The 17,477-nt window shown below is 47.6% G+C and overlaps 1 protein-coding gene across 2 annotated transcripts in view; it reads right to left on the bottom strand.

The window, feature by feature from the left end:
• Positions 1-17,477, bottom strand: part of Mapk4 (mitogen-activated protein kinase 4) — a 42,029-nt gene that overhangs the window by 13,155 nt on the left and 11,397 nt on the right. Inside the window, exons 2-3 of one of the 2 annotated variants that reach the window (XM_013019025.1) lie at positions 2,681-2,825; positions 355-516 (exon numbers count right to left, since the gene is read on the bottom strand). In XM_013019025.1, coding sequence (XP_012874479.1) covers positions 355-516; positions 2,681-2,825 — 307 coding nt within the window. The remainder of the gene's footprint in view (positions 1-354; positions 517-2,680; positions 2,826-17,477) is intronic. The other variant, XM_013019026.1, reaches the window with a different exon arrangement.

Here is a 17,477-nt window from a genome sequence, read left to right as displayed (position 1 = left end):
GAGACTCCTATCTCCAATAAACCACCAGAAAACCGGAAGTGGCGCTGTAGCTCAAGTGGTAGAGCGCTCGCCTTGAGCTGAAGAGCTGAAGGACAGCACCCAGGCCCAGAGTTCAAGCCCCACAACCGACCAAAAAAAAAAAAAAAAGAATCCTAATGTGAAAATCTGAAATCTGCACTCTCAAAAACCTGAAACTTTCTAAGTACTGACATGATGGTTTATAGCTAGGGAAAAGTCACTCTTGAGGGTGAGATTTGAGGTCTATATCCAAGGACCATACACTGCCCCCTGCCCCACAGACAAAGCCACAGCTCAGCCTCCTGGGAAGCTGGCTGGGCGGTCAGGCTGGGGTACCTTCTCCATTCACTTCTGGGAGCAGCTTGCGCAGAGGCCGCTTCACCTCCCAGGTGCTGTTGATGAATGAGGGCATCACTCTGAGCAGCTCATTCTTGTCTTCTTCCCGGATCACAGGGATGGTCTCCAGGATGAGTTGCATCTGTTCCAGCTCGTGAGCCCCTGGGGAAGCAAATGTTGCACGGTTAAGTTTGCCACCGTCGTGGTTGTATCTATAGAAGTCCCAGAGTCTCTCTAGCTGGCTGCGGAGGGGCACCATAAGACAGCCCTGGGCTGGGGATCCAGGAGCCTTGCGTTGTTTTCATTCTGTCATTAAGTCTATGTGACTATTGCCTCTGAGGATTGACTTAGAAAGAATGGGTTGAATCTAGTTGTCTCCAAGCCCCAGCCACTTCCCTGGCTTTCTGTGCTTCTGGAACAGGCCAGTCTCACATGGCTTGAGTCAGCCAGGGCTAAGGAGATGGGCATAGCCTGGGCAAAGCTCTCCAGATGCTCCTTCCCATATGCCTCTTCGCATGCTCTCTATGTAAGGCTGGGAATGAGCCTTCCCCTGAAGTTTGCAAAGGGGAGGTTCCACCCAGAAAATGCTCAGGAGGGGAAAAAATCAGGAATAACACATGAGATTTGGGATTACTATAAACTTACTGCCTTATGATGAAGGAGGAAAGTCAGCCAGGTCTGTGGGAGAAGTGTGGTGGGAAAGGATGAAGCCAAGCATTCATTCATTTATCTATCCACTCATTCATTCATTCATGCGCTCATTTGTTCAGTAATGATATACTGAGTATCTGCTTCGTGCCAAGCACTGTGCTAGGTATGGGAATGAGCAACACTTCATGTTTGTGTCCCTAAGGAGCTGTGTGTTTTGGTAACTCAACTCATCTTCCAGGCAACCACGGGACCAAATAGCATTAGTGTTCTGCCATTGCTTGTACTGGCCAGAGCTGTCTCCCTGTACCATCCCTGATTGCCAGACCATCCTTACTTGTGTTCCTCTTCTTAGCCCAAGTAGCCTTTCCACTCAACTCTGTGAGGTTAAAGCCACACCTTTCCTTCCTGTGAAGCCTCCTCTGGAGCCATTCACCTGCAAAGGGTCCTCCCCACCCCATGCTCCTATGGGATCTAAGGCTTCCAGGAGCTGCTACCCCAAGTTGAGCTCTCCTCTGTCCTCCGCAATGTCCCATGTGATACGACATCCATTCAAATGCTGTGGCCTGCTCATCAAGCAAGTGCCTATAGCACCACAGGCCACCCTAATGGGGCCCTTTTGGTCTCTCTAAGCAGAGAAAGGATTTTTGTGATAAGGTGAGTGAAAAATCATGATGGATTAAGAAAGTGGTGTGGCTACAGGACAGAGAGAAAGGAGGAGAGAGAAAGGAGAGGAGAAAGGGGGGGGAGGAAGAAAGAGGGGAAAGGGAAGGGGGAGAAGGAGGGGAAGGCGGAGGGAGTCAAAATGTAAGATGGCAATTTTCGGCTGTCAATCTCAAGGTGTTGGAATGTAAGTTTGTCTTCGACCATTGAAGCTGCTATAACAAAAATACCATAGACAAGGTGTCTTATAAATAATAAATACTTATTCCTTTCAGTTCCAGAGGCTGAGAAATCCAAGGTCAAAGCACCAGTGAATTCCATGTATGGCTCGTTCCTCATAGGCAGTGCCTTCTTTCTTGCTGAATCCTCACATGGTGGAAGGGATGAGGGGCTCTGTGTGTGTGTGTGTGTGTGTGTGTGTGTGTGTGCGTGTGTGTGCGTGTGTGTGCATGTGTGTGTGCGTGTGTGTGTGCGCACGCGTGCCAGTACTGGAGTTTGAACTCTGCCTGAGTTTTTTGTTCAAGGCTGCTACTCTACTATTTGAGCTACACCTCCACTTCTAGCTTTTGGGTGGTTATATGAAGATAAGAGTTTCATGAACTTTCCTGCTCAGGCTAGCTTGGAACTGTGATCCTCAGAGCTCAGTTTCCTAAGTACCTAACAAGTGTAGTCCTATTGATGAGGACAGTGCCCTCATAATCAAATCATGTCCCTAAAGTCCAATCACTTAATATTCCTAGATTGGGGTTAGAGTTAGGGTTCCCTAATATGATTTGGGGGGATAGAAACATCCATACCATAGCAAAGTGGCTACTTCATTGAAAAAGTTTCTGTGTTCAAAAGGCTTATGCTAATTTTTACAGCATTTCTGGCTGAAATTATATGCTTCTGAGAAGTAACACAAAAGCCAAAGAAGTCATTTCAGCAAAGAGTTGGCATGCGTAGGGATTAGCACGTGTTTTGTGCTCAGCCCTCCACACAGAAGAGCAAGCAGGTGGCACAGTTAGCAACTTACCAGCAAAGAGCATTCGCCCAGTGAGCATCTCTGCCAGGATGCAGCCGGCTGCCCACATGTCAATGGCTTTTGTGTAATTGTTGGGGGACAGGAGCAGTCGTGGAGAGCGGTACCACTTTGTCACCAACCCCTCTGACAGATAACCCTGGAAAACAAAAGGCCATGTCCTATGGATTAACTATTTGCAGATACCTTCCTACAAATGCTTCTTGCAATACTCCCTCCCAAAGAGACAGAGTCCCAATCATTCTTGTTCTTTTCCTGTGGACCATCAAGGGACTAGAGTGAACAGAGGTCTATTTAGGATGACTGAACTAGGTTTATGGAGCTCAAGGGCTTGAGTGGGGGAAACTCAAGAGGTCCTGTGATGCTTCTTTGTAGAAGGGGATCCTAGATATCAATAATTAGGATAGAAAAAAGATTTCCCACCCCAAATGGTATAACTAAGCATAACAACTATGCCCACACTGAGTGTGATGCATACATAAATAGGAACCATGCTCAAGTTCATTATCACCATCCACAGAGCCATGATGAGAACTGAAATCCCATTTCTCCAGTAGTTGAAGCTCAGAAATAGACATCTATTTGAAATGGTGCCAGTTACTTTCGTGCAGGTGATCAGAATCGATGCTGTTACAAAGCCCACATGCCAGGCCTCCATGACACTAGGAAAGGCTGACTTCATAATGGACACAGACAAATGGCACATGGAAGTAGCCTTGAGTGACAGGGTGGTCACAGCTTCTGTTGGCCCAGGGATCCTCAAGGTTCTCACATAATGTCGTGTCAGGGGACATAGCTGGGTTTGGCCACTGTCTAATGATCTGTGCTCTGGGACGGAATTCATTCCTATTGAATGTGGTGAAGACATTTTGGCATAGATAGGAAAATACACTCAAAGTAATGCAGGAATTGTCTTCTATGCAGTTCAGAAAGCTGACCCAACAATGAAGCCTGCAGTCCCTGAATAGTTTCCTTACAAGAAGAGCATGAGCCGTTTGGGGTGATGGTGAGGTAGACTCAGGAAGCTAATGGGGATTATGGGATGGTCTTGTCTTTTGCTGTTGTAATTTCCGGTTTCACATCTGAATTTTCCTTTGATTGATGCAGAAGATCACAGAACCAGGTCAAAGCAGATGAAAAATTAGGAAGAGCAAGTGCCCATGAGCTTGTGATCTACTGATTTAAAATCTCTTAATTTGTTGAGCAAAGACTTATTAAACATCAAAACCTTCACAGGGCCCCAAATTATGCCAGTATCCCTCTGTTCTGCAGCCCATATTTCTTTAGAACTTTAGACTGGCAGAAGGAAGGAAGAAACAGATACTTGTGGTATGATACACACACACACACACATACAGTGTGTGTGTGTGTGTGTGTGTGTGTGTAGTACTGGGGTTTAAACTCAGGTCCTCATCTTTCATACGTTTGGCCTTCTACTCTCACAGGTGGTTGGGAAGGTTACATAACTTGATAGTTGCTCATGTTTTACCTTGTTTCAAAATGGGTTAGCTAATATAATGATTATAGCAAATTTTTTTTTGCCAGGCCTGGGGCTTGAACTCAAGACCTGGGCACTGTCCCTGAGCTTCTTTGGGCTCAAGCTAGCACTTACCACCATCATAATCTCAATATTTTGTAGTTCTATCATATCTAACAATTCCTTTCTGGACCCTTCTGGCCCTGCTCTTTTCTGTCTCCACTTATTTTGCCTTCCTAAGCTGGTCTCAAAGTTGACATTTTCCTACCTTGGCCTCCTGAGTACTGAGATTGCAGTAATGTACCACCATGTCTGACCTGTCCCCCAGTTTGACCCTGTACAGAATGCCATCTAAATATAACCTTTTGAATCTGAATTCCTTCACTTAGAGCAATGCAGCTCACTCATGTGTGCATAGAGTTGTTGGTTAGGAATCTAAATGTGATTCTCAAAACTATAGAGACAAGCCAAACTGTCTGCAGATCACTTCTGGGTGTGTGGGTTATAAATAGAATGGCTTGGCCTATTGTTTTTTTCCAGTTAGAGAGTGAGCTAGCCAGGGGAAGACTAAAGCTATGAATAGTCTTTTTGGAATGGAGTGTTCTAGTGAGTCTGTAGAATCTAGGACTGGAGAAAAGTGAGGGAAACACCTGTCCTGAAGGGTGTTTATTCACCTGACAGGCTGCTTCTTGGGCCAGCATTATGGACCAGGATGAGATATGAGCTAAGGAAGTTCCTTCCTGGCTCTAGCTTGCCTATCAATAAAAACCAAGAACCTGCTGAATTTGTGTCTGCTACTGGATGTTTCCATGGGCTACAGGATACAAAGCAGATTTGTGGACATGTTTTGGAAGCCACAGGGCAGAGGAAAGTCTGGGATGTTGGAGTGTCTTCGGCTAAGCCCTGGGAAGAAAGATGAGACTAAGCCAGAGGCTCCATCCACGGGTCTGAGAATGGACGGTGGGATGAGGGAGACCAGCAAGCAGCTGAGAGGAGACCTGAGGGTCTTGGGGGAAGAAACTCTGTGCTGCCCCCTCCCCCTTCTTAGCAATCTGAATCTAAAAGAAAAGTCTCAGTTGAGTAGATGGGGTGGAAAGCAGAACTTTCTAGGAAAGGAAAACATTTTAATATCCAGGCTCAATTCTATCAGCAGGGCTCACAAATCCTCCAACAGCTGTTCTGCCCTGCCTGCCGCTCCAGCTCAGGGGTGAGCTCTGTCTCTCCTGGGCAGGGCAGGTACCGCCTTGATGCAGGTGTCTGAAGGCAGCAGCTTGCTCTAGACTATCATGTGAGGCTCCGAGAAGACATGAAACTACACAACCAGGCAATTCTTCCTTCTAAGTGTCTCTTGTCCCTCGGCATCCCATTCCATGGTAACTACTGCTGAGAAGGGTTCAAGAAGTACCACTGGGGATGGAGGACAGTTGAGTTTTCTTTCTAGATCTTTCCATGGGATCACTGGGGCATTCTGCAGCTATTGATTCTATCACAGCACTTTTGCTGCTCCTTTCCAGAGGCATGAACCCCATGAGAAGCTGTGCTTTTGAAGACTTCCAAGGGGTTGGGGAGATAACCTAGCAGTAGTTGCCCCCCCAGATCTTGGGAGAAGCTGTAATGAAAGCCTGCACATTTCCTTTGCAGAGGGAGCCGGAAGCCAGTTCCCAAGCCCAACTGCCTGCCAGAGGATTCAGAATGGCTCGGACCAAAGTCACTCCAGCAGGCTGGGCCCCATTTCTGGGTGGGTAGACACTGGTTAGACTTGCTCCCTCCAAGTCTCCACTGCCCATAGCCTGACCACTTGTGTCTGAGAGTTGGAAAGCTGGTCAAGAAACAATGACCAATAAACCCACTTCACCTTCTAATCTCTCACATGAGGAATATAAACAGGGCAGCATTCTCCAAGAAGAAAATCTCCCTCAGCGGTTGCTCTGAGCATGTGTAGGAAGGGGAGAAAGTAGACAGGCAGGGTCGGGCAAGGTTGAAGGGTTATTTCCACCCCTTCTTTCAAATCAATGTTTATCATGGTCCCTGTTTCCTAGATGGAATGTGGGAGATTCTAACAGCCTCGTCTTCCCAACCAGAAGTTTCTGGAATGTGTCCTGAGATCTCAACCCGTGTCAGTCTATGTGGAAGACACAAAGGTAGTTAAAATATCTTTTTGTTTGTTTGCTTTGGCCGGTCATGGGGCCTGAACTCTGGGCCTGGGCACTGTCTCTCAGCTCTTCAGCTCAAGGCTAGTGCTCTACCACTCGAGCCATAGCGCCATTTCTGGCTTTTTCTGCTTATGTGGTGCTGAGGAATTGAACTCAGGGCCTCATGTATGCAAGGTAAGCACTCTACCACTGAGCCACCTTCTCAGCCCTAAAATATCTCTTTCTTCAAACGCTATCTTGTCTGATTAAAGAGATGAGAAGCTAATAGCAAAAGGTGATCACCATGGCTATCCTTGATGCCTGGGCCCTGTTCTGGCCTGTTCCAGGAATTCATTCAGGAAGACTGGAAGTGCTCCCTAGAGTGGTAGAACCCATTTCAGGTCCCATCGCTGGGAAGTGGCCCTGACGCTCACACACACAGTGGGGCCTCCTGCGATGACACTCTAAGTTCAGTTGAAGGAGAGGGGACAGCTAGGCAGAGCAACACTCTAGGTGTGTGGAGGCCAGTGAAGGAGCCCCAAGGCCAAGGGTGATCTGCTCTTGAGGGATAGAGCCATTGTCCATGTGGGGGAGCGTCTTACATATGGGGGGTGCTGGGAGCCAGTGGGAGAGAGTGAGAAGACTCAGAATGTGCTCAGAAGACAGAGACATCTAGGTCTATGGAATAACCTTTGTTCTGAAAGTCAGTGGTCCTCATGGGTGTCTGACAGCCAAAGCAAGGGAAGAGCTGTGCGCCTGCGCATTGTTCAAATCCACTGGTTCTCATATCTCCATCCTGAAGGCAGTCCTAGGAGACATGCACGCGTGCCTTCTCCCACGGTGAGATCACCAGAGGGGTAAGGCTGCCATGAGGAATAGGGGTGCAGGGATCACAGTGCAGGTGTAGCCCCCGGGTGAGAGTCCTGCTGGTTTTATCAGGAGGAGGGGTGTTGGCAGAGCCAGGCAGCTGCAGACTCTAGTCTGTGCTGGGGCCTCCTCACCCCAACACCTAGCTAGAGTCTCCCTTCCCTCAAGGATACAGCTGCCTGGACATCTGGGGACCAACTTCTCTGAGAAGGCCTTGGGAAGACCTCAAGGCATGGGCTTCTCAGAAGAGTAGGCATATACACAGGCTTCCCTGTGTGATCTGGGAGCAACAAGGCTATGGACAAGTCACCATCCATCCATCCATCCATCCATCCATCCATCCATCCATCCATCCATGTATCCATCCATCCATCCATCCATCCATCCATCCATCCATTCATCCATCCATGTATCCACCCATCCATCCATCCATCCATGTATCCATCCATCCACCCACCCACCCACCCACAGGGGGACTGTGGCATGGATACTGTGATTCTTTTTTTTTTTTTTGGGTCCGGTCATGGGGCCTGAACTCTGGGCCTGGGCGCCGTCTCTCAGCTCTTCAGCTCAAGGCTAGCACTCTACCACTTGAGCCACAGCGCCACTTCCGGCTTTTTTCTTTTTGCTTATGTGGTGCTGAGGATTTGAACCCAGGGCCTCAGGCATGCAAGGCAAGCGCTCTACCACTGAGCCACCTTCCCAGCCCGAATACTGTGATTCTTATGGGGCCTGGGCTCCCTGGAGACCTCCTGAAAATCACAGGCTCTGCACAAAGGCAGGTGGGGGGAGGGAACCTGGTACTACCAGAGGGATGGGCAGGAGAGCTGCCGTCAGACAGGTACAAGGCTGTCATCTACAGGACTGGTTACGCTTGTCTCTGAGGTCTGGGGAGGAAGAAAGCCAACATGTGTGGCAGAAGTCTGCAATGCAATTAGCACGGGCCAATGGACCCTGAGCCACGCAGACTCCTGTTCTCACTGCTGTAGGTAGATCAGCTCAGTTGATCCTCACACCAACCTTGTGAGGTAGGGGCTTTCATTATAGTTATTTTATAGGAAGGAAATTGAGGCACAGAGAAGGTAAGCAACATGTCCATGCTCACACAGGCTCTAAGTGGCATGTCTGGGATGGAACCCCAGGCTTTGATCTAAATAAGGGGTTCTACTACCCCCCACACAGGAGAGACCTCCAGAGCTCTCTGAGGTAGGGACTAGCTGGCCAGGCAGGCAGTGGTCCAAGCACAGAATAGTCAGCCTCACAGGGACATGTGCCAATACCATGTTCCTAGTATATATACATGTTCCACGCATGGCTTCTCCAACTTGAAGATGGGGACCTTGATTGATTAATTGCAGATTCAATTTTTTTTTATTCTGACAGGCTGCCTTTTGCGGGGTCAGTCTTGAGCCTGCAAGGCCACTGGCGAACTTTAATATGCTGCTTGCCTAAGAATTTATGAGGAGCCTTGCTGACAGGCCAGGCAGGCAGCAGCAGATGGACCAATCAGGAAGGTTAATTCCTGATACCACAGACACTTCTCTAAAGACCATTTAAAACAAGATCACCTTCCCAGAGGTCCAGTTTAAGCAGAAATATATGGCCCTCTATTCCATGATCTTCTCTCTCTCCGAAAATATAACTCTTATTTATACCAATATACATTTGAGGTACCTGAAAAACCTTTCTGAAAAGAAATAACAGGCCAGCCAAATAGCCTTCTTATTGCGTACCAAACTCAGTCTGTTAAATTCATTTTCATAAAAGCACATAGCAGGGAATCTCCAATGAAAGGACAAAAACACAATCTTAAATGCTCAGCTCACACTAGAATTGTTGGTACATCAGCTGGCACAGCCTATGTATGCAGTTAAAACAGGCAAAGGCAAAGAAATAGTTCCACAGACCTATCAGGAACTTCCAACAGGGTCTAGATGCCGATCTGCTGGCCCTCTTTTCCCAGGCCACCCTCCCCAACTCCAGCCTTCAAGAAGTCTTGCCGCTGCAGTTCACCACCTCATTCCTGGCCATTGAATCAAAAGCCCATGCACATTCTTGTACTCCTGCAGATCCTTGGTGTGTGTGTGTGTGTGTGTGTGTGTGTGTGTGTATGTGAGTGAGTATGTGCAGTACTGGGGCCTCATGCTTGCTAGGCAGGCCTCCAGACTCTCTCCTTATGTGCTCATTATAATAATAATAATTATTATTATCATCATCATCATCATCATTATTTTGTCGGTCTTGGGGCTTGAACTCTGGGCCTGGGTGCTGTCGCTCAGCTCTTCAGCTCAAGGCTAGTGCTCTACCACTTGAGCCACAGCGCCACTTCCAGCTTTTTCTGCTTATGTGGTACTGAGGAATTGAACCCAGGGCCTCATGCATGCAAGGCAAGTACTCTACCACTGAGCCACCTTCCCAGCCCCTCATTATTATTTTTAAGATAGGGTCTTGCTTCCTGCCCAGGCAAGATTGCAGGACTGTGATCCTCCTAATTTTTGTTGCCCACTGTGATTAGGGTGACAGTTATGTGCTACCACACCTGACTTCTAGTGAGATGGACTCCTTAGGACATCTGCCTGGGCTACCCTGGAACATCTCAGCCTCCTAAGTAGCTAGGATTAATTGAGTCACTGGTGTCCAGCTACCATCTTAATATTTTTTTGTGGGGGGGGAGGAAATTATTGAGATTTGAACTCAGGGCCTTCTGCTTGCTAGGCATGCACTCTACCACTTGAGCCACACCTCCAGCTTCTTTTTTGCACTAGGTAGGGCTTGCTTTATGCTCAGCCTCACCTGCAATCTTCCTACTTGTGCTCTTCTGTCATCAGATACATAGGCATGTGACACTGTGTCCAGCCATTGGTTGAGATGGAGTCTCACAAACTTCCTTTTGCCCCAGCTGGCCTCAAACTGTGATCTAAAGCATCTAGGATTATAGGCATGATTCACTGCACCTGGCCTTTATTGTTTTTACGTGTACCATTTGGCGATATAAAGTACACTCACAATGCCGTCCACCATCGCCACCATCCATCACCAGGACGCTGTTAATCCTATAAAATCAAGTCTGTCCCTTGTAAATGCCAATTCCTGCTCTTTTTCCCTCTCCTAGCCCACGACCATCCTTCTTCCTGCCTCTTGAGTCTTGGCTACGCTCTGGCCCTCCATTAAATGGAGTCACATTGGATGTATCCCTTTGTGTCTGGCTTGCTTCACTTAGCATAATGTGATTCCCCTTCCTCTTAAACAGCAGGACCAGGGAGTGATGGAGTTGGGCTGCTTTTTAAAAAGCACTCTGTTGAAATGTGGCCATCTCCTAATTCGACTAAAGCTCACAGGCACAGATAAAAGCCCCAGCCCTCACCTTCCTGAATCCATCATGAGCTCTGAATCCTGTTACCGTTGATAGACAAGATCACATTTTTGGTTTGTTTAAGAGCTGCACCGGAATCAGCAATCTTAATGCCATCACCCTCACAGAATCAATGGCTGGGCTGGTTAAGGAGGCTTAAGGGGGGGAGAGGCTTGGTTGGTTTGGCTGCTTCAACCTCAGTTTCCCCATCTGCTCATGCTCCAAATTCTCCTCTGTGGGCTGTTTGCATCCTAGAGTGCTGTATCACACAGTCAACAGCATCTTCTTTTCCTTTTTTTCTTTTAAATTTGAGGCCCAGGCTGGCCTCAAATTCTTGATCTTCCTGCCTCAGCCTCCCAAGTAGCTGGGATTATATATGCTTACCATCAAACTCAGCTTCAATAGCAATCATTAAGAGAGGAATCCTGCTTGGTTACAGTGATTTAGATTTGACTGTTTTAGGGGTCAGTGCGTGAGCAAATGGAGCTTATTAAGAAAATGCACTCACTGCCAAGCAATCAACACAGTTGTCTTGCTGGACTGGCCAGCGGAAAGCTAGCAGCATTCGGGGTCTGTGGGTCTCAAACTGGCCACAGGTTAGATGTGCCTAGGGAATTCAGAGTAATTCTGACTATCTACCACACCGACTGCACCAGAATGCCTGGGATGAGACTCAGGCACGTCATAGTTAGAATTCCCAAGGTGAGTCCACATTTGAGAACCAGTGTCTCAGAGATCTTCCATTCCTGCTTTGAAAAGGGAAGCAAAAATGTAAGCTTTCAATTTCTAACTGTATTCAAGATGAACTGAGTCTCTGAGTAACTCAGAGGTCTTTCCTGAACAGTTGATGCCAGGAAATATCAATCAATAATAATCAAACCAGTCAAACAATCAAAAACTGTGGCTCAAGTGGTAGAGTGGTAGCTTTGAGTGAAAAAGTCAAGTGAGAGTACCAGGCCATGAGTTCAAGCCCCCAAACCAGCACAAAAACAACGACAACAAAAAGTCCAGCTAAAGCAATTACTGCTATGCCATGATGGCTTGTTTGAAGTTCATGTTGAATGGTATACCCAGGAATGTTAGGAACTAACCTCTAGTCAAGAGGAAACTATCTTCAAGTTGAATTGCTAGGTTAAAAAAACCCACAGGACCAGGCAGCCTTTCTGTTCAGGTCCAGTCCTTGGAAATCAACAAGCTCCCCAGGTGCAGGGTGTGGATTTCCCTCTCATAGAACAGAGCTGCTACCTTGTGGTAACTGACGCCTCTGGGCAGCTACATTTGTCCTAGGCCAACCCTGAGGTCAGACTCAAGGTCATACATGCGTCCGCCCTGCCACCACCACTGTTGAAAGACAGTATTTTCCAAAAGCCTTCTTGCAGCCCAGCGTCAGTGGCTCACACCTGTAATCCTAGCTACTCGGGAGACGGAGACCTCAGCATCCTGGTCCAAAGCCAATCCTGGCAGAAAAGTCCATGAGACTTATCTCCCACAAAGTACCAAAAGCCAGAAGTGGTGCTATGGCTCAAGTGATAGAGCACTACTATGAACAAAAAAAAAAGCTCAGGGACAGTGCTCAATCCCTGAGTTCAAGCCCCAGGACCAGCAAAACCATAAATAAATAAAGCCTTGCAATGGGTGTGATAATAAGGACTATCTGCCATGTGCTGACGCTGTTTGATCATTTGATCTTGAACAGTCCCACCAATCACTGAGGCCCTCGTGGACACACCCTAGCATGACTCCTGTACGGGGGCCTCTCCAACTGCTCGTCCCTTCCTCTCCTCTTCAGCTCAGAGCACACTCGGAATAGAAGTCACACCTCTGGACTCTCCACTTCTCAGCAGTCTCTGAGGTTTAACCCATAGCTTTCCCTAAAGACAGCTCAGATGGCTTCTGTGGCCTAAGTATGGAGAGATACCTCTCTGGCTTTCTTACACTCAAGTAGAATCAGGTGAACCTGGGCATGGGAGGGGGGGACACAGCTCAGGACCTCCAGGTGGCTGATGGGTTCAGAGGCTGAGAGGGGACCACCATGGGCCCCAGGGAATTTGCTGATATCAGAAGTCCTGGGGTCTGGAGAAAGATGCTGCTGTAGGCCCCGCCAATCCATCCGCTGCACAGAGTGGTAGAAAGAGCCAGAAAAAGTTCTGCTCATCTTGATCTTGGCTGCCTGCTGTCCTGGGTCAGGAATCTCACCTGCAGCTCACTGTTTCATAAAGGCCGCATTCCCTAAAATGGGCCCCTATCCTAAAGAGTCTAATAAGTAAGAGGGTGTGATCTCAAACACTCTTGGGACAGGCTGGCACCAGCATTTATTTATAAAGTCTCAAGATCTCCTAGTTGAGGATTTATCCTAGGCCACTCACCAAACCTCTTGCACCACATATGCATTTTTTTTAATGAGAGCCTCTTTAGGGAGTAGATGTCTTTAGAAGGGACCATGGGAACAACCCAGTTACATGTCAACACGGGGCCTGTGATCTTCTATGGGCAGCAGTCAATTCAGGCACCTGTGTAGTGCAGCAGCCCTTGTGAATGAGCCTCCCACCTCCTCCAGCACTGATCCCGAGGGCTGCTGCTCCCTGTGTGCAGGAGACCATTGCTGTGGTGTGCCTGGGCCCTGCAGGCAGAGGAGGCCGGGGGCTGGTGGCTGTTACTGTGTAGACCATCAGCAAGGCCAGCTACTCTCTCTAGGTTTGGAGACAGGATGGGATGTTTGGGTCAGGAAAAGGAGGCTGGGCAGGATGGGAGCTGCAGGGGACTGGGAGGAGAATGGGCTTGCTGGAGGAGCAGCACTGTGGCCACCCTATTGTCCCTCCTCAGCTGGGAGGAAGCCAAGGCAATGGAGGATGAAGAAGAGGGCAGAAGAAAGATCCTGAGGCCATGCCTAGCTCTCTCACCAACATGGCTCCTTTCAGGAGCTAAACCCAGTTTTTGGCTCTCTCACTGGCTGATGCTGACCTGGAGAAGGGTCTTTTCACTGTGGTGACAGACCACCTGCTGAAATATTATTAAGCAGGGGTCGATTCTCTCGAGAGTCTGTCTCTTTCTGGAGAAGTTACAAAGGCCTTGACACATGCACCACTTCTGAATGCCCACGTGCTGGGCAGCTGCCCAGCCACCTGTCCCATGGAATCACCAACCCATTTCTGATGCTCTGTTATTTCTGACATGGGTATTTATGAAGGATTTTTAGTGGGCGCAGCCCTGTCCATGGTGCTACAAGTCAGGAACCTGTTGTGGTGTCTCATCTGCAAAGGTCAGGAGAATCCTGGTGACAGTCCTCACTGGCTGAGGCTGGGCAGTCCCAGAATGAAGAAAGAGAAAAGGGGACAGGGAGGATTCAGGCTTGAAGGCCTCTAAAAAAACACCAAATTGTGTTTGGCATCGGCAGCTCACACCCAAAATCCTTGCTACTCTGGAGGCTGAGATCTGAGGATCACGGTTCAAAGCCAGCCCAGGTAGGAAAGTTATGAGATGCTTCTCCCCAATTAGACAGCAAAGAAGCTGGAAGGAGAACTGTGGCTCAAGTAGTAGAGCACCAGCCTTGAGCAAAAAAGCTAAGGGACAGAGCTTAGGCACTGAGTTCAAGCTCCAGCACTGCCACACACACACACACACACACACACACACACACACACACACACACACACAAACCAAATAGTAAACACAGAGTGAATATGTATCTTGAGTCAGAAAAGTAATGGCGGCCAGTTAAAAAATTATAAAAAGTTGGCAAATACTGCAAACATCACAGAGTTAATCAAGATCACATTTTTACTAATTAGCTGTTTGGCAAACCACAAGTGACACATGTGAGGGTAGTGCATACTTTTTGATCATCTCTTCTGTGACAATTTTGTAATAGCAGTTTCTGCAGAGAGAATTTAAAAATAACTCTGGGAGATAATTGAGAAGATAATGAACAGTGTGATTGATCCTTCAGTACTGTCTGGTATTTTAGAAGTTTCTCCCAGGTTCAAAATTAGTTATTGGATTGGTTGCTGGTGGCTTATGCCTATAATCCCAGCTATTCAGGAGTCTGAGAGCTGAGGATCGCAGTTCCAAGCTGACCCAGGCAGACAAACCCAAGAGATTATTATCTCTAGTTAACCAGCAAAAGTATATGTTAGTGGAGGTATGGCTCAATCATCTCATCTCTACTTCCCAAATATCTAGGGTTACAGGCTTGCACCCCTGGGCTCAATCTTAGATCTGAACAGCCATGTGTGCTCTGCATCAGGAGATCACAAACTTGACCTTGCCAGAACTCAGATGGCTGCTCCCGGCTTCTTCCCCAGAGCTTCTGATCTTCAGGTCTCAGTTCTCAGGTAGATCTGGGAACCTGCATGTCCGACAAGTTCCCAAGCAAGTCTGCAGCTGTTCAGCACCGCAGAATCAGGTGTCTGAACATTCCTTCCTGCTTTCTTCACACCTACTTTCTTCTATCCAGGTGCTTGGGTACCATGAGTCTAATCCATGCTTGTACTTGGGACACCACACCAGGCCAATACCCAGTAAGTCCCAAGGTCCTCATCTCCTGGACAGTCAGCTAAACATTGGTGTTTACTGTTGTCACCGAGTGCCAATGTCACCTCATTAAACAGGTTCTTGCTCACAACTTGGGTAAACAAGCTCAGCTACTAAAAAGGGCTGTGTCGGCACCTGATTTCTCAGGCTGTGTCATGCATGCCACACTAGCTGATGCTTTGGCTCCTGGCCAGAAGATCAGGTGGTTCGTTCTGGGCATTGCCTGCAGGGTGAGGGCTGCCCAGCCTCCACCTCTCAGATCTGCAGGTTCAGCTGCAAAGCTCACCAGCAGCATCTTTCCATGGAAGCTCACAGCCATGGTCTGTACTGTAAGACTCAAGGTCAGGGCGGCTTCATTGCACACAGTTCTCTGTGGCTCAGTTCATCCCTGCTCAGTGGGTCCAAGGAGAAGTCAATATCCCTCTGGAGATCGGTGGTTCCCTTGTATGCAAGGAAACCAGCATAATATCATAGGGTAACATCATAGAGGCCAAAAAAGTCTCCTGTGCATCCTGCCCTCAGCATCATCCTGCATCAGCCTCTGTACAGACACAGCGCACTCAGGAACACAGTTTGGAGATGTCTTGCAGAAAAAGAGCCATGGGGCCAAGGCTAGAGCTCTCACTGTCCTGTTTAGAAGCCTGAGAAAGTCTATCAGCCCCTAGGCTTTAGTTTCCTATTCTGTAAATTAGGAGAGAATGGCATAAGCTCTTTCTGTATCACAGGAATCCAATGATAAAATCAAACTCCTGAGGTTTATGCACCACCCATACAAGCATGTACCGTTGAGCACTGTGACTGGTAATGCTTACATCTACTTTTATGCTTCATCTGTCTCCTTTCTTGTCAGACAATCAACTGTCACTTCTCTGCTAGAAGAGTGTCTGTCAGGTCCCTAGTTTGCTGCCTCTGAGCCACTGTGGATTTGACAAACAGATGATGAAGTTTATGGAAGGCAAACTGCGTACAACACAGGGCACACAGGATCCTGCCATCTTTCCCCAGGAGCATCCTTGCAGATTTTTCCCTTCTCCTTTGGAATTCTATGTGAAGATGATTGCATTTGTCTTTGTAGAAGAGTCAGAAGCCAGACAGGTTCTTCTCTGAGAGCTCCGCCTTTCCATTGGCCATGAGTTTCTAGACATAGGTTTGCTGTCCTGAGAATCTTGGAGAAGGATCTAGAACCCAGGAATGTGCAGTATATGGCAGCATGGGATGACTCTGAACTGGGAGAATCCTCTTCCGCTATCATGGCCTCCAAATCCCTACTTCCAGGTGGCTCTGCCTCCATCTACCTCAGGCCTGCTCAGGCTCGTACAGATTTCCTGCAATCTCCATGTCCATTCTCTAAGTCTTATCACCCTGCCCTTCCTCCACCTGGCTGCAGCCTCTCTACTAGCCAAAGACAAGCTTAAGGAATCAACCATTCTTGGGTGGTAATAGTTAAGGAAAATAAACAACAGATAAAATAACAAGTGAATAACCAAAGCTTTTAAGGAAGTCTCATTTCATAGAATAGATGCGCTTTGGGTCCACCTTTCCAATGTGCACGTTTGTATTAAAGGAACTACAGGAAGTATATTCACAAAGAGAAGCAGTTTTGTCACATGAGCAAACATCTGCTTAGTGATCTGACAAGAACAAAATAGGGTAGGCCTTTGGCTTGGTAACTTATATCAGTAGCTACATCAAAAAAGAAATTCCATTGCTCAGAAAAAGAATGGGAAGGAACAAAAGGAAGCAGAATGTAGCAAAGAACGTAAGGGAGAGAGAGGATTTTGGCTCCACTCAGGGAGAATAGTGGTGTTCTGGCTAGTTAAGGGTTAAGCAGAAAAGATTTGGTGCCTCAACCCCTATTGCTGGAAATATCTTTAAAACATCCTCATTCAATTTCCTGCTTTCTTGCTATGTAGCACCCAGGGTACAGAATTTAATTTTTGATGACTGAATGGCTTCCTCAGGAACCAAGTCTTTCAGAACTTTTTATTGTGGTACAAGACTACAGGTAGGAGTGTGGAAACCTTGAATTACATTTGGCAGCTTGGTCTACAGAATGTTCAGACTAGAAACTAATTTAAAGTTAAAAAAACAGCGAGCAAGAGCAATTCCTGATGAGTTCTTATGTTGCTGCACTTTTCTGTTCTCCATAAAGCCAAAAACAGACTCTGCTGTCCCCTCAGGAAACGTTAGTTGTTTTGGGGAGTCGAGAGCAATTGAGATGCTCACAAGGCTGGGGGGGGGGATCTCCAGACCTCCACCATTGTCTATTTGCCTTTCCTCAGCTTCCCTTTCTTCTCTTTTTCCGCCCTCATAGCCTCCTGTTCCTTCTAAGCCTCCTTTTCCAAAGCCTGTCTGGGTGCTTAGACAGGCTTGTTTCTTTGTTATTCCTTGCCTCATTCTTGGGTCTAATAATCAAATAAGATCTGCTCTAGA

The sequence above is a fragment of the Dipodomys ordii genome, unplaced genomic scaffold (assembly GCF_000151885.1).
Source record: "Dipodomys ordii isolate 6190 unplaced genomic scaffold, Dord_2.0 Scaffold43, whole genome shotgun sequence".
NCBI classification, from domain to species: domain Eukaryota; kingdom Metazoa; phylum Chordata; class Mammalia; order Rodentia; family Heteromyidae; genus Dipodomys; species Dipodomys ordii.
Note: the sequence above shows the minus strand (reverse complement) of the source record. Positions and strands in the feature narration are given on the sequence as shown.